Source organism: Ambystoma mexicanum, chromosome 1q (genome assembly GCF_040938575.1).
Source record: "Ambystoma mexicanum isolate Mex_15411 chromosome 1q, UKY_AmexF1_1, whole genome shotgun sequence".
Classification (NCBI taxonomy): domain Eukaryota; kingdom Metazoa; phylum Chordata; class Amphibia; order Caudata; family Ambystomatidae; genus Ambystoma; species Ambystoma mexicanum.
The window spans coordinates 1476314949-1476339821 of record NC_090922.1 but is presented as its reverse complement, the minus strand read 5'-3'; the positions used below and the strand labels follow the sequence as shown (position 1 = coordinate 1476339821).

Sequence of the window (24873 nt, the reverse complement as noted above, 5' to 3'; positions counted from 1 at the left end):
AATTTAACCCAAACGTCCAGGAACGCATAGTGACCTCTTCCACGCCGCCACGGACGAGGTGCTGAACAAAAAGAAAAATAGCTCACAAACCGGCCAAGTCTTTATCCATCTTGACGAAGACCACACCCAAATCGTGCACCCTGTCACAGCAGCGCTCCAACAAGAGGTGTACATACAGAGGATTCCCTGGCTTCCAAGCAAGCAACAATAAGAGGCTGGGGGAGAAAGGGCTTTTTCCAGTCCCCCTCCTCTGCAACAGCCTCTGAGGGAAAGAAGGCATGACACGCCCCTCCGGGTCCATGTGTCTCCAGTGGGGGGCAGGTTTACTCTCCATGCACATTTCTGGCGCCAGAATTTCACGGACTCCTGGATCCTCTTCATAGTATCCTTGGGGTACCGTCTACCCATCCCAGCCTCTCCTCCCTCGTCCCCTCTAGTCCCTCCAAGTTGGAACAGCAACTCTTCTGGCAGAGATCTGATTGCTTGTAGAGAGCCATGCCAGGGAGGAAGTCCCAGCCTCCCAGCGAGGCTTGGGCTTTTACTCCAGGATTTTTGCCATTCAGATAAAGAACCAGGCGGGCCTGAGAGTTGTGCTGGACCTTTCCACCCTCAACCTCTCCTTAAATCTCCAAAAATCCGAATCGTTTACGCTGGCTTTTTTAGCTGAGACATTGTGCAAGGGAGACTGGAAGTGCTCCCTGGATCTGAAGGACACGGATCTACACGTCCCGATATGGCAGCCCCATCGTTAATTCCTACGGTTCAGGATCATGGGCTATCATTTCCAATACAAGGTCCTTCCTTTTGGCCTCAAATCGACCCCCAGGGTCTTTACCAGACTCATGAATATGGTGGCGGCCCTCCTCTGGGCTCAGGGCCACCACATCTACCCATACTCGACGCCTGGCTCGCCAGGGCTCCATCGCCGGAAGCGGTTCACCACACTTCCCAGGCTCTTATGAAAGCACTTCACAATCTGGGCTTTTCGCTCAATCTCAAGAAGTCGCAGCTGCAACCCACGTAGAATCTGACATTCTTGGGTCTCATCTGGGACACGTGCTCCGAGAGGGTGTTCCCTTTGGGAGACAAGATCGCAGCCATCAAGAGGGCCAGTACTCACTTCCTCAGCAGAGAGGTGACCCCAGCCTGGTGGTACCAGCACCTCCTAATAGGACTGCTGCCAAGAGACCCAGAAGTCCCCCACACGAGACTCAGGATGAGAAGGACACAGCTGCACTTTCGAGCATCATGGAACCAGGAGCGGGGCTCTCAATCCGAGATGATCAACGTTCCTCCATCTCACCACCAGGACCTGACATGGTGGTCCATGGACTGCAACCTACGTAGGGGCAAGCCCTTCCGGCCTCCCACCCCGTAGGTCACCATCACCACAGACCCCTCCCTCGAGGAATGGGGAGCCACTCTGGACAATCTCTCGGTCCACGGCACCTGGACCTGACATGAGCAGGAGTACCACATAAATTGGTTGGCGCTCAGAGCATTCCTCCCACTTATCAGGTGCAAAGTTGTACTCATCCAGACAGACAAATCGACCAGCATGTAATATGTCAACAAGCAGGGAGGCACTAGATCCTCTCCACTGTGCAGACTGGCAATCAGCATGTGGGAGTGGGCCCTGGAAAACATCTACCTCACGGCAGTCCTCCTTCTGGGAGAAGCCAACCTGGAGGCAGGCGTGCTCAGCAGGTTGGGAGCAGAAAACTACGAATGGCAGTTAAATTACCTCGTTACTCAGGAGATCTTCAGCAGATGGGGTTGCCCCCAGGTGGCTCCCTTGCCACCTGGCACAAGAAGTGCCCTCAGTTCGCCTCCTGGCAGGCACAGGGCCCCGGCTCCCTGGGCGACGCATTTCAGATTCAGTGGAACGGCATGACCGCTTACGCCTTCCCGCCCACTCCGCTGATTCGCAAAGTGATTTGCAAGATCAAGGAGTCTCGCCAGCTCAACATCATTCTAATAGCTCCATGGTGGCCAGCGAGGCCATGGTTCTCGGAGCTGCTCAGCCTCTCGGAGATGCCTCCGATTCACCTCCCGACGGGCCCAGCACATCTTCTGGCGCAGCAGGGGGGCAGGGTCATCCACCCCATGGCACAGAAGCTAGCCCTCAGTGTGGTTCCTGAACAGGTGACGCTAAGGCACCTCAGCCTCTCCTCGGCTAATCTGGAAATCATACAGGGCGCAAGGAGCAAGGCTACCAGGGCCCAATATAAGAGTAAATGGACCGGGTTCTGGCACTGGGCTGCCTCCAAGGAAATCGACTCCCTGGCATGTACTCTGGACGACGTACTCTCCTTCCCAGCGCCCCTTGCTCACTCTGGTGTGTAGGTGGACACCTGCGGTATATACCTTGCAGCCATGGGGGCGTACAGAAACTCAGAGGAGAGTTTTTACTCTTGCAACCCAATTGTCAAGAGACATTTGACCGGTCTCGCCAGCCTCCACCTGCCCATCAAGAGGCTGCACCCCATGTGAGACCTCAACATAGTCTTGGGTGCCCTGGCGCACAAAGCATTCGAACCTATGGCATCCGCGGACATCAGGCTGGTCGCCTCAGAGCCATATACTACGTTTCGCAAGGATAAAGTAGTCCTGTGGACGCACCCAGCATTCTTGCCCAAGGTGCCTTCTGCATTCCATCTGAACGAAGAAATCGTGTTGCCCACGTTTTTTGCTGAGCCCCAAGACAAGGCACACAGTGTTCTGCACTGCCTTGATGTCAGGTGTGGCCTGAAATTCTACCTGGACAGAACCAAGGGATTCTGAAAGTCGGACGCTGTTTTTGTCACCTTCGGAGGATCAAAACCGGGGTATCAGGCCTCCAAGTCCTCCATAGCCCACTGGATGGTCACGGCCATCAAAAAACGTACGAAGGACAGCACAAGCCACTGCCGGCCAACATGCACACCCACGCCGTCAGAGCCAAGGCAACAGCCTTCGCTTTCCAGCGGCATGACCCCTGGCAAGTCATAAGCAGGGCAGCCACATGGGCCACCCCTTCGGCTTTCTGGAAGCACTACTGTTTGCATCCCGGTTCTAGAGCGTGCGTGGCTTTCGGGAGAGGCAGTTCTTAGAAACCTGTTTGCTTAAGGAGGGTCTCCTCTCCATCCTGGGGCTACACTCAGTTGTAAGCGCCCATGCAGTATGTAGGAAAGGGGACGGGACGTAAGAGTAATTATAAGTTACTCATCGTAGTGACTAACTTAGTCCCCTTTCCACCATACGTCCCACCAACCTCCCCCCTAATGAAACTGGTGTCATTGGGCAATGTTAAATCTATTGTCGACGCGTCTATGGGGACTGAGATGTGGCGCCGGAGGGCGGAGTATGGAGGAAAGGGGACTAAGAGTACGTTAGTACGTTAGTCACTAGGGTAAGTAACTTATAATTTACTTTCTCAAGTCGTTAAACATTGCTGCAATTTCAATTTTTTTATTTGGAGAAGTGCCTTTTTTTCCCTCTAAGGACTACTGTATTCAAGTTTTGTATCAGAATGCTGTCATCTCCTGCTCCCAATTTCTTCTAGACACATGCAATTCATTCTATTGGGCCAAGGAGTCCGTACTATGGAGGAGTGTGAGACTTGGTGTCATGCTAAAGACCCACACTGCACCAGAGTCTGCCATTGTGGCAGCTGGAACGCATTCAATGTGTGTGCACTATATGGATGCCTGTGCAGTGGCAAAGCGGTGGCACAGTGGTTAAGTGCTGGGCTTCGGAGCCTGGATATCCTACTTATCAGGCGGTCTTTCTTAAATTGTACATTATTTTCAAGTTGTTGCTGCCCAGCTCGATTTGTACATTATAAATCCCATACATAGTCTTTCCCAGTGCTAAAGGATGACTCTGTCCCTACAGAGTAAAGGATAGGTTATCTACTTTTTATCCCCCATGCCTACTAGTGCCACACAATTTTAACAGTGCATTGCTAAATCTTTAGAAGAGATTCAGGGCCTTATTTTAAATAAATTGCCTGGAGGGGAGTGCCTACGTATGTGGAAATCATCCGCCCCCACGCACTTTTCCACATTTGCAAGACGCTATTCTAAAAAAATCAAACCTTTTTTTGAACTTGTACAAAGTGTGAATGTCACCTGACATTTACACAAGGCAGACTGTGTTTACAATGATTGCATGAATGTCATGATGCAGAAACCCATGTGGTTGAATCAAGTTCCATGACCCAGCTCCACATGCAAACCCCATGAAAATGCTCCAGAGTCTACAAAGTGGCGTTAAAGCAGGCGTAAAGGTGTTTTGCCCGATTTAAGAACCACTTCTTGTACTCCGGAAACTACGAGAATACGTACCTTAATGTATAATGGGTCATATGTAGTATGCAAAATGGGTTTGCGTTTCATGTGAAAGTTAGATTTGTGTCCCTCTCTGTATTGGATCTTTGATCCCCTGAGGTCTCTCCTGGTCATCGGATGATCGCCCATACCAGGACCTGCCTTTAGCTCCTGCTCATCAAATCTGTATTTTGATCCCTGGAACCGAGTTATAGGGAAGGCAGATGCCAACATAGTATTGCCTGGATGTGCATGCTGCCACAGTTTGAGATGTTCTTGTTTTTCCTCTTAGGATGATATGATGGAGGATACCCCACTCTCACTCTACAGCTACTGAAGAAGGAGACTGAATCATTGTAGCAGGTGTGCTCGCTCCCCTTCCCTCGAGACTGTGCAGCAACTGGTCGGCCTTGGTCAGGCACAGGTTAACCCCGTTGGGAGATCTGTCGGCATTCCTTGGAAAACACCCTCTTGTTTCTACACATATAGGAACTCGAAGATGGACCCTTTCGTGTATCTTTGAACTGTGAGGATGGAGGAAAGGAAATTAATGGGGCAGGGTAACACAAGGTCATATATGCGATTTGTGACAATCATAGGCTGATCAAGTTTTCAGACTTAACCAAAGTTGTGTTTTTTTGTTGTTCGGCTGGGTTCTAAAAAGTCTCATGCAACTGCAAGCACATTTTGTACGATGGAGATGCTTTGAAAAAGGTGGAGTGGGGAAAAGTGAAAAATCTGTTTTGTAACATGGTTGAGGTTTACTACCCTGACCTGGCCGGTGGACCAAGAGATGCTTCGGTAGTAGAGTTGGCAACCATGTATGTCTTAAATTGTATTCGTGGTGCGTTGCACTTTAGGTTAAGTGGCAGCAAAAGCATAATGTCAAGAGATGAAGAGTTTAGATTGGAAAGTGAGTGGTAGGTGGCAGAGAGAAAGCAACCAAGTGTATACTCCATTAATCCGAGAAGAGAGGCAGCAGTTCACACATTGACATGGCTATACCACACAGGAAGGAAACCTACTAGAGCACAGTTAAATTAATTGGCATCTTTTCTGAAATACTAATGGTGAGGGATGCTTGTATAAGGTTATTGAGAACTCGTCTGGGGTCTTATGTCTCGCTCACCTTTTTATACACTCATGAAGTAACTACCATTTTGGCCAACAATGAACAAACTTAGTGGAGAGGGGTGATTTGAAGGTGACCTATTCAAGCCCTTTTTACACTATTATGCCTTAAACCTGCTTAATACATCACGAAATGACAATGCACAAATTTGCTATTAATAATGAATCCGCTGTTTCCCAGCATCCCTTAAGGATCACCTCCAAGGGATAAAACAAAAGCGTTGGCAGCAAATTATTTTTCCTGGTTAACAAAACGTCTCTTGGGGCCCTAGCCAAACAGCATGCAGGATCATATTTAATCAAACATACCTTTTTAATGGAGTTTATGGCGGGAACAGCATGGCATTTTAATTGCAGATTCTTGATGTCTGTGAAGGCAAGGCCAGGACAGGAAGTAGTTGGCCAGACTGCGAGACATTGTGCGATGTGTGTGCAACAGTGCAAAATATCAGCTGCTGCTGGATGGTACCTTGACCATTGTTTTCTATGAGTTGTTGCTACAGATAGAAATGATTTGACTGCGTAAAGCAGGCCGTTGCTTCTTTTACGCAGTTGCCGGTTACTTAGTGTCATGGTAGGTTTTACCATTTGAATCCCCTCGTCCACCATGACTCTACTCTCAAGACATTCATTTAAGTAAAAATGAAACCCACTGAATCTCCCAAAATGTGTGGGTCTGACGTCTCAAGTGAATTTCACAGTAAATTATTAGGCAAGAAGTACCGGACCCATCTAAAAAATAAAAGGCGTTTTGGGTATAGCCCTGGAAGCCACTCTCCTGCGAGATACTGCCAGCAAGATTTAAAAAAACGTCTCCTTTGGTTGGATGAAGATCATGATAAACCTACTGAGGAGCCCATAACATGTGCTGCTTCTGCTGGTGTGACCAGGCCGCTGGCAAAAGCAGTCCTCCATGAGGACTACCATCAATGGCTATGTACTCTAACCCAGAAGTACCCATCACCGCCCAGCGACTAGACCTCAAGACTTCAGTACCATCGGATGGATCCAGATTCTCGAATCGGATATTAACTGAGACGTCTGGGTCAACCTGTAGCTATCACTGATCAACACACCCAGAAGTGCCTTAGTCCATTAGTGGTCAAGACTACTCCCGATTTCGGGGCACACCTAACTCGTGCTCTACAAGATATGACCAGGTTGGGTTTTCTGCTAACCACGTGTAGTGTGAATCGAGAACTTTCCTGGACAGGTTCCTCTCCAACACGTAAAGGATGGGACACCACAGCTTTGCAGGAGAAGCACACAAGAGGTCTGCAGAGCTTGCAATATAGGAGTACTCACTGTCACCTCCTGTTCACAAAGCATTGCAATGAAGCATTTTCACATGAGGTTAACATGTATATATTTTCCTGTTATTCAGTATCACTGACTCCGTTTTCTGATTCTTTAGCGATAAATGGTATTTGTTTTTGGTTGCTTAGAAATGGTTTATTGAGTTAACAAAATGTATCTTTGCACTGTTCGCTTTTATGTTGGCGTTCTCAGCATGTGTTGAGCTTGTGCATATTGTACTCAGAAATTAGCGTATAAAGAGTGCAATTGATGTTGTTGCACAATACGCAATCACTAAAACAAAGCACCCAGTCAGGCCTCCAGATACGATTGTTGTGTGCAGTGTTTTTTTTTTCTTTTTTTCCTTTTGAAATTAGGGAGAAAAAGAAATTCCTAAGGATTTAAAAAAAAAACTTTCTAAAACTAGTATTTTTTCCAATACTTGTAAGTACCTTCTCTACAGTATCTTGTCTATAACTAGCAGGTTATGAGCAAGAGAAAAGTAATATTTCATTGCATTACTGTGAAGTGCCCAGTTATCAAAATGTAATATGTAAAATGTGTTAAAAAAAAAAAAGCACTCCAGAATTTCAGCAGTATGGCGCTGCACTTAGTGCTGCACACAGCACTTCATCTGTGCCGTAACCAGTAAAAAGTCACTAAAATGGAAGAGTGTAGATGTCATATGCCCAAGTGGCTGGTTTTCATATGGACTGTCAGCAGGTGCAATTGACAGGTTCTGGTGGGGGTGGACAGAGGGTCAGCCTTTAAGGTACCCTAACTTGCAGACGGGCAGGTGTGAACTTTGATATAAGCAGCACAGCGGGCACTGTGTTCTGGTGTATAAGGCAGGTGGTGTTTCAGCTGTGTTTAGGCACACCGGCAGGTGATGGACTCCGGAGGGCTGAAGTCGAAAGCAATATCTGCTGCCCTAAGTCAGACTTCTGCACTACAATATCTACCCTCTATGCAAATAAATCTGAGTAGCCTCTGCTCCACTGGATATGAACCCTCCTGTGCCCCTCGTACCAGTCCCTTTATCACATAAATTAACATTTCGAACATTGGATAGGGTGTGGGCATAATGGAAGGATACTGTGTTTTTTTTCTTTAGGGCATAACATCAAAGAAAGGACACAATACCAAATTACTGATACACAGACAAAATATCCCCATTTCCAAAATGTTTATGTGAAATGAACAAAGTATGCACCTTATCTGGAGGCAGTTTTTCAAATCAAAAGGAACATGAACAGGTTTATAAATTCACAGGAATGGTAAACAAAATGTGACCTGGGTAAACATCAGTTTCCATGAAAACATGTTTTTATAAAGGTTCTTTACTTGATGGTGAACAGTTCATTTCCCTGTTTTCCTGACATTTTTCCTTGTGTCAAACAGGAGCCTTTTGCACTAAGTGTCTGAGTAATTTTACAGGGTCTTTGTCAATCACAGTTGTTGGTTCTGAAGATATGTTAGTATAATTAGGGATTGTTAAATCGACACTTTATTTGATGACTTTGTGTCGTTTTCTTACATGTTGAAAATAAAGCTTTATCCCCCCCCCTTGGTCTTGCGTGTGTTGTGATTTTGATCTTCAACCTGATTTTGATTCTTCAGGCATTTCTCTAGGGAACACAGCTGAAGGTTGATTCAGAAAAAGGGATCCTGTTGGCTTATTCCGTGTTAATCGTCCACTGTTGGCCCTTACTGTAGATGCTTCCAAAGTAACAATCGCAGACCTGACAGAGGCGAAAAACCACAGATCGGTTGAGTCTTGTAATTCCAAAAATATACATTTCAAATCCAGCTGGTCTCCCCATATGTTTAAGATTGATGTATGCAGGTAAGAGGTGGGCATCCTTAACAGACCTGGCAACGGAACCCAAGGTTTGTGAAGTTCCTCATTTCTTGTGGTAGTTTGAGTAGCACCAGATGACTTTACGAAGGAGCAAGAACTATGGATGCAAGAGTAGACGGTGCAGTCAGACACTGTTTCTTGTTTTCTGTCTTTGCCATCAAAGGTCACTGAAGTTGAGTTCAGGCGCACCATCAGATAACTCTTCCAGGCCATTGCTCAGGTCTCCGCCGTCATAGGCGTCAAGGTCACTGTCAAGCTCTTGTCTGCCCCCTGTGTCCAGATCGGCGTTGGTCCTGGTTGTTCTTTGGAAGTCTGCAACGAAAATGCAAGTGTATTACTGGAAATGTAGGTAACTGGGACCAATTGCTGAAATACTTAGCAACTGATGGGAAAGGTTACTTGGCCCTTATTGAGGGTTTGCAAGTACATTTATGGTAAATCTGCCAGTCTAACAAAAGAATAATGTACTGTTGCTGCTACTTGGTCCTGTCACATTACCACATTAATTGCGAGTAGTGCTATGGCGATGTAAATACCCATTTTCGAAGTTCAAAGGGATTTCTGGTGGATGTACCTTGCGTGTTAATTCCACATAGTAAATAATTTTTTGGCCTTAAACTGTAGGATTTACTGCGAGTAACACGCCAGAGTTTAATCCTCCACTTTAAGGTCAATCTCTGAATTCGGCGGTGTGATAAAAAGGCGCAGTAATTCAGTTAATGGAATAATGCCACTTTTCACTGCACCGCCAAACTCCTAATGAGGCCCATTTCTTTTTTCTTCGGGGGATGCATGGAAACGCACTGCAGCAAACTTCTAATGCCAAATTCTGCTGTTTTTGGTCACAAATAACCTGGTGCATTTCCACTACCCACCTCTGTTCCCTTTCTCACAAAGCTCTTGAAGATAAAGCACACCAGGACCTGCGCAGTGTTACTGTCTCTCACTCACCACAGTCTTTCACAGTCTGTTGGGGTTCAGGAGGCACGGCCTAGAGGGGGGATCTTGAGATGCCATCTGTCACCAAAGGCTGCCTGATTTAGTGTAAAGTAATGGACCCCATCCTCTTTACCTGCGTGTATGATCAAAGCTTTCATAACCCGAGCCCAATCTCGCTAAAGTCAGTCTTAGTAAATGTCTCAGTTTTAGCAGCAAAGAATGCATTGGTCCCATGGAGTATTAGAACTTCATGGTTTATCATTAAAAGTTCTCGGTTAAATATAAATACGTTAATTAACTGAGGTGTCACCCATCACAACATGGGGAAATATCCCCTAATGCACACAGCGAAATGGGCCAAAGAGGTGTGGTCTCCAATGTGCACAAAGCATCTACCTTACACACTGGGTGCCAGTAAAGTGGGGAAGTAACAGCCCTCGCAAATTGCAACATAAGTCTCTACCGCCATTTGTTCTTCAGCATTCAGAACACAAACTCATGCACTCGACTAGAGAATTTAGACGTCTCTGAAATAAAGTAGTTCTCCCTCTAGAACACCTTTTTATAATCAAACCAGAGACCGGACAAGTGCTCTTTCCTTCCATAGGCCATCATAGGCTCATAAGTGTTAATGGCACGTCCATCTCTGTGCAGCTTTCGTGGTTTGCACTCCAATGTGCAAATAACGCATGCAGATCCTGGGCAGACTTGCTTTATGTTCATTATCTGCATCGAGTAGTCCAAACGTGTACGTAAAAGGAGGCATACAATGGATTCCATTGGAATGCGCCAGCTTTTGGTTCTGCAACTTCACAGGGACTCACTCAGTACATTCACGCCTTCATGATCAACACATTCTGGCTTGAATCCATTTGTGTTGGGCAGTGGGGGTAGGGCAAACGGAAAAATTGATTGCCAGCTGTACCGCCACTCTGCATTGCCTACAACTGAAACATTCCCTTGGGTGTTTAAATGAAGTGCAAAACTATGCATATATCTTTCACCCCTCCCTACCCCAGGTGCTGCCTTGGGAAATTGGGTGAGCCTATAAGAGCGCCACATATCTCCCCCAGGTGTAGCCTTTCTGAATAACTTGCACTCACCGTATTATCCCCCACACTTGGAGCAGGCCACATTAAAAATCAATGCAAAAAAAATCACACTTCTACAACACACATCTGCTTCTTTCACCTTTGTCAGAGCTCCTGACGGGGGTCCTGGAAGGGAGTCGAGACAGCACAATTAGTATTGAATGGTCTCTTAATGTTTTGAAGACCTTGGGCAGTTCTCATTTACAGAGCAGTGAAAGTCACTCTCCAACTTTCAATAAATTGGCACAATTTTGAGGTCTAGTCATTGTGAAAGCAGTGGTAGGAACAAGAGTGCACATGTTAACAACATGGGGAACATATCTTATTCTCCAACGCCAATAGTTTTGGCTGATGTGTAGTAGCTGTCTAGGTATGTGCATTGCCCATGCAAGTGCTTACATCATTCAAGGTATTGTCATCAAAAGCAATTTAGAAGGTGTGTGTGCCAAGATGACCGTCCGAGTAGACGGGGCGTGAAAAGCTCAGAGACCCTGAATCCCCCAAGCACGATAATAGGTGTTCTGGTTGAAGGCCAGCAAGGGATGACCGTTTGGATGCAGTGAACAAGTTATCAAAACCCACCCGAAAGCCACGAGCAGCTCAATGGGTGCATGAACGTAACTGAGGCGCTTGACTTTAAGATGTCGGCTACCGGCTGGAAAATAAAGTGCCCCAGGCACACCTAGTGGAGGAGGCTTTCTGAGACTAAGGCGTAGAGGGGAGCAGTGGACGAAGAGACGCATCAGAGCTCTCGACATCTGCTCAAAGCATAACTGATGAGGTGGGAGTGAGGGTGCTTGGAGTCCTGCCTTTCTGTTGGATGAGCAGAAGGAAGACCAGATCAAAAGGTGGAGTGTGTCGCTCCTCCTCGGCCTGGAAAATCACATCGTCAGGCATTGACCGCCCCCAGCATCGGCAAGGCGAATAAGACAGGACACGCCAGGCCTTGACTCGACCCAAGCTTCTAAGAAGGCGGGAAGCGACTGGAGTGAGAAGTAGGTGTACAAACTGCAGCCTTTGGACATCCTCATTTCTTTTCCCCCAGAATCGTCATCTCGGGTGACCAGGGAAAGGCCATCTCTTTTGGATCCTGACCCGGGAGGTGGATATGTGAGGGAGGATCACCTCTTTTGGATCCATTCCCTTTCCAAAACAAACCTATCCCTAAAGCCTTCATAGGCTACTGTCAGCCATTTCTGTTTTGTTCCTTCCAAAATGTCCCCCAAAATTATCACCTCAAAACTGGGACGACGAAGAGACCAACTGGGAGGACACATTCTCATTTAGGTGAGAGAAACTCATATTCACTTTATTGTTAAAGCAGGCACACTTCGGTCAAGTACCAAGATGAGTAGGAAACAGCACAAAGGAATGCACACTTCCTTTTCAAACCTCCACAACACCACCTTGGCACTGAGACAAAGAAAAGGGCTATGGAAGTAGGCTGTTGGAATAGCCAGGCATGGCCAGCTAATAGGTTTCAGGAAGGTCAGGCAATGGAACTAAAGGACACACACCTGTCGGCATTTGACAATCCCCATAGGTAAAAGAAGCCTGGCTGCACAGCAAGAGGAAGAGTACTGAAAGGAACCCAGAGGCGGGTTGCCGACACGTGCAGGAAAGAAAGTGGCTGGTAGCGAGAGGTGCAGTGCCGGGCCAATGAGAGGGAAGCAAGAGGGTCTGGAAGGCCTGTCAATCCTCCTTGTTTGCACGCACCAGGAGCTGTGGGCGCCGAGACACTAAGGCGGCGGCAGAACGCCAAGAGAGCAGGCAGTGCTCTCTCCGATCTCCGCGGACTAAGAGCGGAGACACAGGAAGCCAGACAGCAATGTGAGAATCAGGCGGGAAGCCGAAGAGAGCTGCCGTACGGAGCCGGTGAGTGATAAAAGGGAAACACAATACTGGGGCGTTCCAGGAACCTAAAATACGCACTGTTAGCTGCCGAATGAATTGAAACTTGTTGTAAAGACTTTTGGATTGCAGCAACAAGTGCTTTTGGAAAAGCGAACAAACCAAAAGTGATAACAAACAATTCTGAATGCTGCATAAAGCAAAAACAAGTTGAATACTGAAAGAATTGAAAGCCATTGTGAACAATTTAGAATGCTGCATAAAGCAGAAGCAAGTTCCGAGTCCTTATGAATGGAAATAACATGGTGCAAGGGAGAGGTACCACAAAGTGAATCGTTAGAGACAGGAGTGTTGGCAAAGCCAAGGAAACCCCCAAGAAGGGTATGAGAGGATAAGCCAAGTGTTGGGCAAAGTTAAATAGTTCAAGGAACTGCAGGTTAAGGGAAAACCTGTCTTGGCAAGAGCCAGAAGGCTACACAAGGTGTAACTTAAGTGCATAGTGGAATACCAGGCAATAATATTGATGAAAATAACACGTTTAACTGTTCAGGTAAAGCAATGGACAATTGTTGATGGAAAGGAGATAAGGGGTATCTGTTGCGTGACCTGTAATGGGTGGACCTTGTGGTCCGACAACTGCGCCTAGACTGAGGGTCTTTTATCAACTGCTGCTTATATTATATATTTTTTTTATTAGCTAATATACATTCAACCATATGGTTTTAGTATATACAAATTCACATTAACAATTTGTATCATACAAGTTACAAACAATACAATATTAAATAATTAACAGATTTCCGTATCGTCCAATGTAGTGCTAAGTAGATACAAACACCTGTCTAGAATCAATTTAAAAGCATTGGATTTCCAATTGCACAATTTTCATAATAATTTGTTCTACCATTTCATTTACGCCAAGTATTTCATTAACTTAAAATATCCCTTCAGATATCTGATTTAAAATTTCAATAAACTTCCAATACAATTTTGTTATAAAAAAAACATAAAATTAGTGTCGTTTCCATCCATAAATAGCAACCATATCTTTGCTTGCTCATGGAATTGGTTATCATAAGCTTTCAAGTAACTAACTGTTTCTTATAGTATTTAAACTTGTACAGTTAACAAGTAAATTATTTAACGTTTCTAACTTATTTTCACTGCACAGACGACACCAGCGCTCTGATCGTGGAATGCCTAATAATAATAATAATTTTAATGTGACATAGTTTAAATAATAAACTTTACACATATACTAAAACCATACATTGAATAAAAGTCCAATACAATACAATATATATATACATTAAAAAATTCAACTTCAAATAATGCAGAGTTATAATGATTCGTTCACTGTCTCTATAATTCATCGTCTACCATGTAAACCAGAGGTACTAATCATTTTGCCTCAGTCATGGGTATAATCAACTATTTTATGATACACTTAGCAATATCACAGTTTCCATATAGGAGCGCAACCTGGCCAATTCCCACCAAGCATTATATAGATATGCCCAACTTAACTTCTACCCTAAGCCAGATAGAATAAAGTGCTTTTAACAATCTTATGCTGTTGGTGTTGATACAATGATTCCAGAAAAGCATGTCCCCTATGGTTTCCATGTTATGTACATGCTTTCCCAGATGCGTGATTATATCATCTATCATTGCCAAACATTCCGTGAGTACATGCTTAGCTGTCTCAAGATGTTCCAAATTCCTACAGAGACGGCAGTAGCGTATATCCTTGGGTAGCTTATCTATCACCCCTGTGTTCATCCTTATGGGAAGATATTCAATTCTTAGTAGCAGTATAAATCTCCTGAGCCTAAGGGATGGGCATAGCGACAGATATGTCTGCGGTTTCTTATATGTGTATAATCTATTTTGCACAAAGCTATATCTTTTTAGCTTGCGTAGATGGTCAAAATTTTCAAGCCAGTCCCACAGCTCTAGCCTTCTCCCCATAAGAGATTGCATCGCTTCAGTATATGACCCTTCACGATGTGTCCAACAGATGTCTTTGAGTAATTGTTCCATTTGATCTTTAAATTCTCTAATGGGACCCTCAGTGTTACCTTTCAAAGGGAATGACATTAGTAGGGCATTACCCTTGCCGTACACCATTTTTAAATAAAATCCCATCCTCTTTTTCAGTACCTGCGCTTTTAACGATATAAGCCCCAACTCCAATCTCAATAGCGACATGGGTATACAAGCCGGAAGTCCCAGGATCCTTCGCCAGAATTTTCCCTCCACAATTTGTAGCCAATCTAGATCCATTTTAATCAGGGATTCAAGGCCATAGACTATCATGGGGGGAAAAAACCTGGATATAAAGATGGCGGGTTCCCCATAGTGTAAAACCTCCCTGTTTAGTTGTAAAGCTTTTGAAGAGGGCAGTAATTTGTGCTGCTCTTGTTTTCCGGTGGTGTTTACATGTAGTATAGTCACCTTTGGGTTCTAGCTCTATCCCAAGATATTTATATACAGGGGCATATGAGATTACAACACTTATCTATGCGAAGCAGTACACGTGAAGATCTTTTACTTGTGTATCTCATCACTTGTGTCTTCTCCGTATTAATAGTGAGCCCATTATGTGCTGAATATTCCCAGAGGGCTATTGCCGAACGTCGTAATCCACTGATAGTATGATCAAATATAACTATATCATCCGCATATGCGAGAACCAGACAAGGGGTTTTACCTATGCTGGGAGGGCAATTTTTTGCAGTAGCTATTTTCAAAGGGATGTCGTGAACATATAGATTGTATACAAGTGGAGCAGTCACGCATCCCTGCTTCACCCCTCTATTCTGTAGTACTTCCTCCGACACATGACCGTCCTGGTCTAATTTTAATTTCACCTTAGTGTTCTGATGTAGTAGCCTAAGGTAATACAGAAGATCAACTGGACAACCTAATTTTCGTAGCTTCGTCCAGAGTTTTTCTCGTGGGATGGAATCGAATGCGGCTTTGAAATCTACAAAGAGAGCGTAGAGGGGGGGTTGCCCACCTTGTAGGGCCCTACTACGCATATAATCCACAACCAATAGGTTGTGGGTAGTGGAATACTCTGTTCTAAAGCCGCATTGGAATTTACACAATATATTGGCCTGATCAACCCATTTCTGGAGTTTTCCCAATAAAAGTGAGGCGAAAATTTTGCTTGTACTTTCTAACATAGAAAGTAATCTATAGTTGTTGGGATCGAATCTATTTCCTTTTTTAAATATAGGAATTAGAATGGCCGATTGCCAAGAGCTTGGGATTTTTCCTGTGCTCAAAATTTTTGTGAACAAAATGTTCATTACTACAGACCAAAACTCCGGGTTGCTCTTTATTACAATATTGGCCAGACCATTTGGACCAGGTGCTCTGGAAGATTTCAGTGCTTTAATCGTAGAAAAGATGGATTCATAGGAGATGTCTATGGAAGGGTCAGTCATCTCGTCATATTTAGATTCTACATTACGCTTTTCCAGGAACCTGGTCCACTCTGCACTAGATATTGGGTTTGCTAACTGCCGAGCCTTGTTTCCCCTGGCTTCATTAAGGAGAGACCATATACTACTGGATTTCCGAGTGCAAATAGTCTGCACCAGCCTTTGCCAGGATCTATTTCTATCAAGGCTTCTCTTTGCCTTGATGTCTGCCCTGTATTTATTCCTCAGTTTCTTAGATGTTAAAGTATATGTCTCCCAAGTTAAACTAGTTTTCTTGGCTCGTCTTAGATTAGCTCTTAATGTTCTTTTAGCATCTCGAATATATCTGTCGTAAATGGGATATTTCGTTTGGTCGCTGATCATACCTCCGGTAGACGTTGCAGCATGTTTATCCGAGAACTGGTATATCCAGTTCTCTACATCATCAATAGACATTTTTGTAAATTCTTCTATGTTGGGGTAGCAGTTTTTATTTAGAGAATCTGAAGCCAGTAATACATTCCTGTCCGACCAGCGAATGCAGGTCCCTGCATGATTAATTTTTAAATCCCCTACCATACAAAATTGAGTACGGACTTCTATATTGTCAAAAGAGCATGCTAAAACTGCATGATCGCTCCAATTATTAGGGATTACTATCATATCTTCGACTGATAGAAGCATGCTTGGAGAGACGAAAACATAGTCCAATGTGCTAACCATTGCTCCATTCCTCCAAGTATGTCTACCCGGATGATCACTTTTGGTACGACCATTTATCATCTCAAGATCCCATTTGCGAAAAAAATATACCCAATCTAATCCTTCGCTCTCTACTTTCTGATGTTCCATGGCACATTTGGGATATATCTTTGGATTGGCCGTTCTCTGTTCACCTCCTAACATATGGGTGTTAAAATCTCCTACTACACAAACATCCACATTTCCTTCAATGGTTAGCCAGCTGGCTAATAGCTCATGCAATGCTTCCTGTAAGGACTCTCTATACACTGCCCCCGGAGGGTTATATAGACAGACAACTAGCAATTTACCAGAGTTCTCCTTATTTTTTACTATTTCAACTGCTAGCAATTGATCATCTTGATTCACGGTCAGTTTTCTAGAACCAAGCCAGTTAGCTACCCCAATCCATAGCCCTCCATAGGGGCGTCCTCTTTCTCCTCTTTTGGCTAATACCTGATGGCCATTGTAACCATCCAGGTATAGGGGATTCAATGCCAAAGTCTCTTGGAGACAGATACAATTGTAATGAGATAGTTGTGCAATCGGCCCATCTTCATTTAGGAGATGGGCAAAGCCCCTGCAGTTCCATGAAGCCAGCAGTAATTTTCAATGTCCGGATGAGACCTTGGGAAGAGCCTCTGTCAGCCACCTCAAAACAGACTGTACTTCAGTCATGTCCACCTTCTCTCCAATTGGTATATTAAGACAAGCAACGGCCGATCTATCGATCACAGCTTCCGATTCAGAACCACCTGGCTCATTATATAACAGTTCAGCATCTATCTCGATATCCACCATTGACAATTATTTTTTAAATGTCCTTAATAATTGCGCAGTGGATATAAATTTACAATGAAGAGCTGATACCTTGGGATATGTACCCGTCAATGGCTCTAAAAATTGAAAGTACTCAGATTGTAAGACTCTTAGGGGCCGATTCATAGAATTCAGCGCACAAGTGGCGCACGCGGCTGGCGCACAGTGTGCGCGTGCGAATCCCTGCGCCAGCCGCGTGCGCTAAAATCCATTTCCGCGCACAGCGTATTCATGGATTCCAGCCACCAAAACCAGCCGTGGCGTACAGTTGCGCAGCGACCCTGCAGCAGCGCCAGTTACGCCTCCAAGAACGCCTCTCGCGCAGGGAAAAGCCATCAAAATCCCCAACCGAGCACAAAGGGCAGCAGCAAACGCAGAGCTGGGAGCGTGTATTCCAGGGGTGTGCGGGTGTTTCCATACGCAACTGGGCTGGGTACGTGTATTTCAGGGGTGCGCGAGAAAGTCTACACGCGATTGGCCTGGGTACGTGGATTTCAGGGGTGCGCGAGAAAGACTACACGCGATTGGCCTGGGTACGTGGATTTCAGGGGTGCGCGAGAAAGTCTACACGCGATTGGCCTGGGTACGTGGATTTCAGGGGTGCGCGAGAAAGACTACACGCGATTGGCCTGGGTACGTGGATTTCAGGGGTGCGCGAGAAAGTCTACACGCGATTGGCCTGGGTACGTGGATTTCAGGGGTGCGAGAGAAAGTCTACACGCGATTGGCCTGGGTACGTGGATTTCAGGGGTGCGCGAGAAAGTCTACACGCGATTGGCCTGGGTACGTGGATTTCAGGGGTGCGCGAGAAAGTCTACACGCGATTGGCCTGGGTACGTGGATTTCAGGGGTGCGCGAGAAAGTCTACACGCGATTGGCCTGGGTACGTGGATTTCAGGGGTGCGCGAGAAAGTCTACACGCGATTGGCCTGGGTACGTGGATTTCAGGGGTGCGCGAGAAAGACTACACGCGATTGGCCTGGGTACGTGGATTTCAGGGGTGCGCGAGAAAGTCTACACGCGATTGGCCTGGGTACGTGGATTTCAGGGGTGCGCGAGAAAGTCTACACGCGATTGGCCTGGGTACGTGGATTTCAGGGGTGCGCGAGAAAGTCTACACGCGATTGGCCTGGGTACGTGGATTTCAGGGGTGCGCGAGAAAGTCTACACGCGATTGGCCTGGGTACGTGGATTTCAGGGGTGCGCGAGAAAGTCTACACGCGATTGGCCTGGGTACGTGGATTTCAGGGGTGCGCGAGAAAGTCTACACGCGATTGGCCTAGGTACGTGGATTTCAGGGGTGCGCGAGAAAGTCTACACGCGATTGGCCTGGGTACGTGGATTTCAGGGGTGCGCGGGTGGTGGGTGTGCGGGAAGTTCAAGACGTGAATTGGCAGTGTGGGTCCTCCCAGGTCTCCCCTCTACCCCCTCCACGACCTCTGCAGGCATCCCACACCACAGGGGACTACCCTGCACCCCATGTCATGTCCCACAGGCAGCCCATCCACCATGGCCACGCCCCCCAGCCAAGCCACATGTCCCCTTGCACCCCCACCCCCCAGCACTGTGGGGCACCTGCCAGCAGGCCCCCACCCATGTCCAACTCCTGTTCCCCACCACCCCCACCCCCCAGCACTGTGGGGCACCCTCCACCAGGCCCCCACCCGTCTCCCAGCACCCCCACCCCCCAGCCACCAGGGGCACCCTCCACCAGGCCCCCACCCATGTCTCCCAGCACCCCCACCCCCCAGCCACCAGGGGCAGCCTCCACCAGGCCCCCACCCATGTCTCCCACCACCCCCATCCCCCAGCCACCAGGGGCAGCCTCCACCAGGCCCCCACCCATGTCTCCCAGCACCCCCAGCCACCAGGGGCAGCCTCCACCAGGCCCCCACCCATGTCTCCCACCACCCCCACCCCCCAGCCACCAGGGGCAGCCTCCACCAGGCCCCCACCCATGTCTCCCACCACCCCCACCCACCAGCCACCAGGGGCAGCCTCAACCAGGCCCCCACCCATGTCCGACTCATGTCTCACAGCACCCCCACCCCCCCAGCCACCAGGGGCAGCCTCCACCAGGCCCCCACCCATGTCTCCCAGCACCCCCACCCCCCAGCCACCAGGGGCAGCCTCCACCAGGCCCCACCCATGTCCGACTCATGTCTCCCAGCACCCCCACCCCCCCAGCCACCAGGGGCAGCCTCCACCAGGCCCCCACCCATGTCTCCCAGCACCCCCAGCCACCAGGGGCACCCTCCACCAGGCCCCCACCCATGTCTCCCAGCACCCCCACCCCCCAGCCACCAGGGGCACCCTCCAGCAGGCCCCCACCCATGTCTCCCAGCACCCCCACCCCCCAGCCACCAGGGGCAGCCTCCACCAGGCCCCCACCCATGTCTCCCAGCACCCCCACCCCCCAGCCACCAGGGGCAGCCTCCACCAGGCCCCCACCCATGTCTCCCAGCACCCCCAGCCACCAGGGGCAGCCTCCACCAGGCCCCCACCCATGTCCGACTCATGTCTCCCAGCACCCCCACCCCCCAGCCACCAGGGGCAGCCTCCACCAGGCCCCCACCCATGTCTCCCACCACCCCCACCCCCCAGCCACCAGGGGCACCCTCCACCAGGCCCCCACCCATGTCTCCCACCACCCCCAGCCACCAGGGGCAGCCTCCACCAGGCCCCCACTCATGTCTCCCAGCACCCCCACCCCCCAGCCACCAGGGGCAGCCTCCACCAGGCCCCCACCCATGTCTCCCAGCACCCCCACCCACCAGCCACCAGGGGCAGCCTCCACCAGGCCCCCACCCATGTCTCCCAGCACCCCCACCCCCCAGCCACCAGGGGCAGCCTCCACCAGGCCCCCACCCATGTCTCCCACCACCCCCACCCACCAGCCACCAGGGGCAGCCTCAACCAGGCCCCCACCCATGTCCGACTCATGTCTCCCAGCACCCCCACCCCCCCAGCCACCAGGGGCAGCCTCCACCAGGCCCCCACCCATGTCTCCCAGCACCCCCACCCCCCCAGCCACCAGGGGCAGCCTCCACCAGGCCCCCACCCATGTCCAACTCATGTCTCCCAGCACCCCCACCCCCCCAGCCACCAGGGGCAGCCTCCACCAGGCCCCCACCCATGTCTCCCAGCACCCCCACCCACCAGCCACCAGGGGCAGCCTCCACCAGGCCCCCACCCATGTCTCCCAGCACCCCCACCCCCCAGCCACCAGGGGCAGCCTCCACCAGGCCCCCACCCATGTCTCCCACCACCCCCACCCACCAGCCACCGGGGGCAGCCTCAACCAGGCCCCCACCCATGTCCGACTCATGTCTCCCAGCACCCCCACCCCCCCAGCCACCAGGGGCAGCCTCCACCAGGCCCCCACCCATGTCTCCCACCACCCCCACCCACCAGCCACCAGGGGCAGCCTCCACCAGGCCCCCACCCATGTCTCCCAGCACCCCCACCCCCTCAGCCACCAGGGGCAGCCTCCACCAGGCCCCCACCCATGTCTCCCAGCACCCCCACCCCCCCAGCCACCAGGGGCAGCCTCCACCAGGCCCCCACCCATGTCCAACTCATGTCTCCCAGCACCCCCACCTCCCCAGCCACCAGGGGCAGCCTCCACCAGGCCCCCACCCATGTCTCCCAGCACCCCCACCCCCCCAGCCACCAGGGGCAGCCTCCACCAGGCCCCCACCCATGTCCAACTCATGTCTCCCAGCACCCCCACCCCCCCAGCCACCAGGGGCAGCCTCCACCAGGCCCCCACCCATGTCTCCCAGCACCCCCACCCACCAGCCACCAGGGGCAGCCTCCACCAGGCCCCCACCCATGTCTTCCAGCACCCCCACCCCCCAGCCACCAGGGGCAGCCTCCACCAGGCCCCCACCCATGTCTCCCACCACCCCCACCCACCAGCCACCAGGGGTAGCCTCAACCAGGCCCCCACCCATGTCCGACTCATGTCTCCCAGCACCCCCACCCCCCCAGCCACCAGGGGCAGCCTCCACCAGGCCCCCACCCATGCGCATCCACGTGCCCTGTCCCCTCCCATGGGCAGCGCCTGTGCCTGTGGTTGGGGATGTGGGGGCACCACCATGTCCACCGGGACGCCCTGCCGTGTTGCAACATTGTGCAGGACACATGCTGCCACAATGATCCTGCACACAACTGCTGGTGGATAGAGTAGTTGCCCACCAGAGCGGTCAAGGGAGCGGAAACGTGACTTGAGCACTCCGAATGTGCGCTCCACTATGCCCCTGGTTGCAATATGGGCAGCGTTGTATCTTACCTGGGGTGGTGTGGTGGGGTTCCGGATTGGCGTCATCATGTGGTTGCTCAGAGGGTAGGCACTGTCCCCTGGGGAGGTGATAATTGTTCAGATTATTAGGGTTGGTATATTTGTCTGTGTGTGACTTGCATGCATGTGCAAGGGCATTTGTACTCACCTAGGAGCCATGTGTCGCCATGCTGCCCAGCTTCCAGGGCCCGGCTCAGGGCGGACATTCTGTATATGAAACTGTCATGGGTGGAGCCAGGGTAGTTTGCATACACAGAGGTGATGATTCCCTTTGCATCGCATACCACCTGTACATTGATGGAATGCCAGTGCTTGCGGTTTCGGTAGATGTGCTCAGTGGCCCTAGGTGGACGTAGGGCCACATGGGTGCAATCTATGGCACCGAGCACTTTGGGGAAGTGTGCCACCCTGAAAAAATCCAGGACAACGGCCTGCCTTTCAGCGGGTGTTCTGGGCATGTATATGTGCCTGCGGACTGAGGGGCGCGCTGTCATGATTGCCAGTACCTGGTGTAGGCAGCGTGACTGCGTGGCCTGTGAGACCCCCCCCCACTATGGCAGTGGTCCGCTGAAACGACCCAGTGGCCAAGAAATGCAAGACATTGAGCAGCTTCTCCAAGGGGCCCAATGCTTGGGAGCAAAGGGTGGGGGATGTGAGGTCATCTTCCCACTCCCTGACCAGGTCTAGGATGATATGGGGTGGAAACCTATACCTGCCGTAGACCTGGTCGTCAGGCATCCCAAAAAGGCCTGTCCGTGGTGCAAAAATGCGTGCCCTGGCTATTCTCCTCCTCCTGCGGTGTCCCACAATCACTGCAGCAACAAATGGGGCATTCATCGTCGCTGTATATACGCGTTTGTTGTTTGCGCGCACTTTTATGCTGTGCGCGGGCGCGGGACGCCTCCGTGTGGGCGGACTCGTTGGTTTCCCGTATTCGGGTGTCATCGCGTGTGATCGGAGGGGAGCGAGCGTACACGCGATTGGCCTGGGTACGTGTGTTTCGGGGTGCGCGGGTAGTTCCACACGCGATTGGCCTGGGTACGTGTGTTTCGGGGTGCGCGGGTAGTTCCACACGCGATTGGCCTGGGTACGTGTGTTTCGGGGTGCGCGGGTAGTTCCACACGCGATTGGCCTGGGTACGTGTGTTTCGGGGTGCGCGGGTAGTTCCACACGCGATTGGCCTGGGTACGTGTGTTTCGGGGTGCGCGGGTAGTTCCACACGCGATTGGCCTGGGTACGTGTGTTTCGGGGTGCGCGGGTAGTTCCACACGCGATTGGCCGGGGTACGTGTGTTTCGGGGTGCGCGGGTAGTTCCACACGCGATTGGCCTGGGTACGTGTGTTTCGGGGTGCGCGGGTAGTTCCACACGCCATTGGCCTGGGTACGTGTGTTCCGGGGTCCCGTGAACTTTCACACGCGATTGGTTGGGATCCACGTGTGTACTGTCATCACGTGCAATGAGGGATACTCCCTCGCACGTCACGTCACAGACGCGCTCACGCGCTGAGGGCCTTTGGTCCAATGAAAATGCGTATGCGTGCAGACGCGCTTACGCGCTAAGGGCCTTTCCTCGAATTACACGCTGACGTGCAGAATTTTCACGTGCCAAATCACTCCGTATCAAGCTGGCCACGCGTAAGCACACGGAAGACCACGCTCCTGCCCAGAAGGCCGAACTACTGCCCCCCAGAGCCCCGAGCACGCTCCCACCTGCCATCTGCTGCTGCCTGACTGCCTGCTGCCCACGTGCCCTGCCATTTGCTGCCTGCACATCAGCCAGGGGTGCTGTTGGTGTGACCACCCCTGCTGGAACCAAAGACTCCCGACTGGGATTCCATCGCTCCACAGCCCAGCCCCAGGACCCAGTTGCCCACCCACTCCTGCCTCTGGGGTTGTCATGTCGGGGCAAACTCCATCTGTGACCACTGACAACCCCCGGCCAGAGAGGCAGAGGGGCACCAGCTTCAGTGCCACCGAAGTTGGTGTCCTGGTGGAGCAAGTCCTGGGGCAGTATGATGCCCTCTTCGGAAGTTGCCGCACCGACAAGGAAGGACGGACTCGGATCTGGACTGACATCGTGACTGCCATCAACGCGGAGGGGGTGGCAGTCCGCGACTTCCAACATGTCAAGAAGCGCTGGGAGGACTTCAGGTCCAGGACCCTGACCAAGGCCCGGCGCCTCTTGAAGGCAGCGGATGCCAAGGGGCGCCGGGGCCACTTGTCGGAAGAACAGATGAGGGTCCTGGAACACATATCACCAGCGCTCCACGTCCAGGTCCTTGAGAGGCAGACCCGTCTGGAGTCGAGCGGTGAGTGTACATGCATCCTGATTGTGAGCAGTGCGTGTGGTGATTGTTCAGTAGTGTGCAGGTTGCACATCTGTTTGTATGGGGTCGAGTATGGGTGCGGGTGTACAGGGCCGTGGGGCTGACACATGCGAGGGCTGTAATGTGTGAGACATGGATGGTGCCTGTGTGTGTGGGCTTGCATGCCAAATGCAGTTGTGTGGGCACACAAGTTTGTATGAATGTGTATGTGAGTAGACATGTCCGTGATGTCACGCATGTATGTTGTTTTCAGCTGATTGTATCAGCGCTGTGTACATGTGCATGTGTGTGTATTTGACAAGGGTGCAACAGTGATGCAACATGGATGCATGTGACAGCTTTAAGTGGATGCCTGATGGGCAGATGTGACATGGATGCCCGTCTGAACACTGCGACACTTAGCAGAGGTGTACACATGCATGCAAGTGTGGTGGTGTGTGTACATGTGTGGTGCACTTCCTGTGTTGCATGTGATGTCTGGCTCACCTTTGGCTGCTGATGCTGTTGTATGTGTATGGATGGTGTTGGCAGTTGCAACATGGCTGTGGTATGGCTCGTGTGTGCAAGTTGTAATGACATGTGTGTTGGGGATTGTGATGACATGTCAGAGGTTTGCCAATGCCACTCATGTACAACTGTCATGTGTGTATGTGTACATTGTACAGTGCCCTGATGCCTGTGTTTTGTTTCTCCCTGTCTGCAGCGTCAACTGATGAAGAGGGCGGAGAAGGTGCTGTGGAGCACAGCGGCGTGGATCCCACCGCCAGCCGGAG

The 24873-nt window shown here is 50.2% G+C and overlaps 2 protein-coding genes across 5 annotated transcripts in view; one reads left to right on the top strand and one right to left on the bottom strand.

Annotated features, from left to right (window-relative positions):
• The window catches only part of LOC138549987 (integumentary mucin A.1-like), a 260935-nt gene extending 252631 nt beyond the window's left edge, over nt 1–8304 (top strand). Inside the window, exon 5 of the mRNA XM_069642377.1 lies at nt 4603–8304. Within this exon, the coding sequence (XP_069498478.1) occupies nt 4603–4647 (45 nt within the window). The 3' untranslated portion in view covers nt 4648–8304. The remainder of the gene's footprint in view (nt 1–4602) is intronic.
• LOC138549941 (rho GTPase-activating protein gacN-like) overlaps nt 7909–24873 on the bottom strand; it is a 308520-nt gene continuing 291555 nt past the window's right edge. For all 4 annotated transcript variants that reach the window (XM_069642373.1, XM_069642374.1, XM_069642376.1 and 1 more), the window contains one exon: nt 7909–8910. In XM_069642373.1, the coding sequence (XP_069498474.1) occupies nt 8756–8910 (155 nt within the window). In that variant the 3' untranslated portion in view covers nt 7909–8755. The remainder of the gene's footprint in view (nt 8911–24873) is intronic.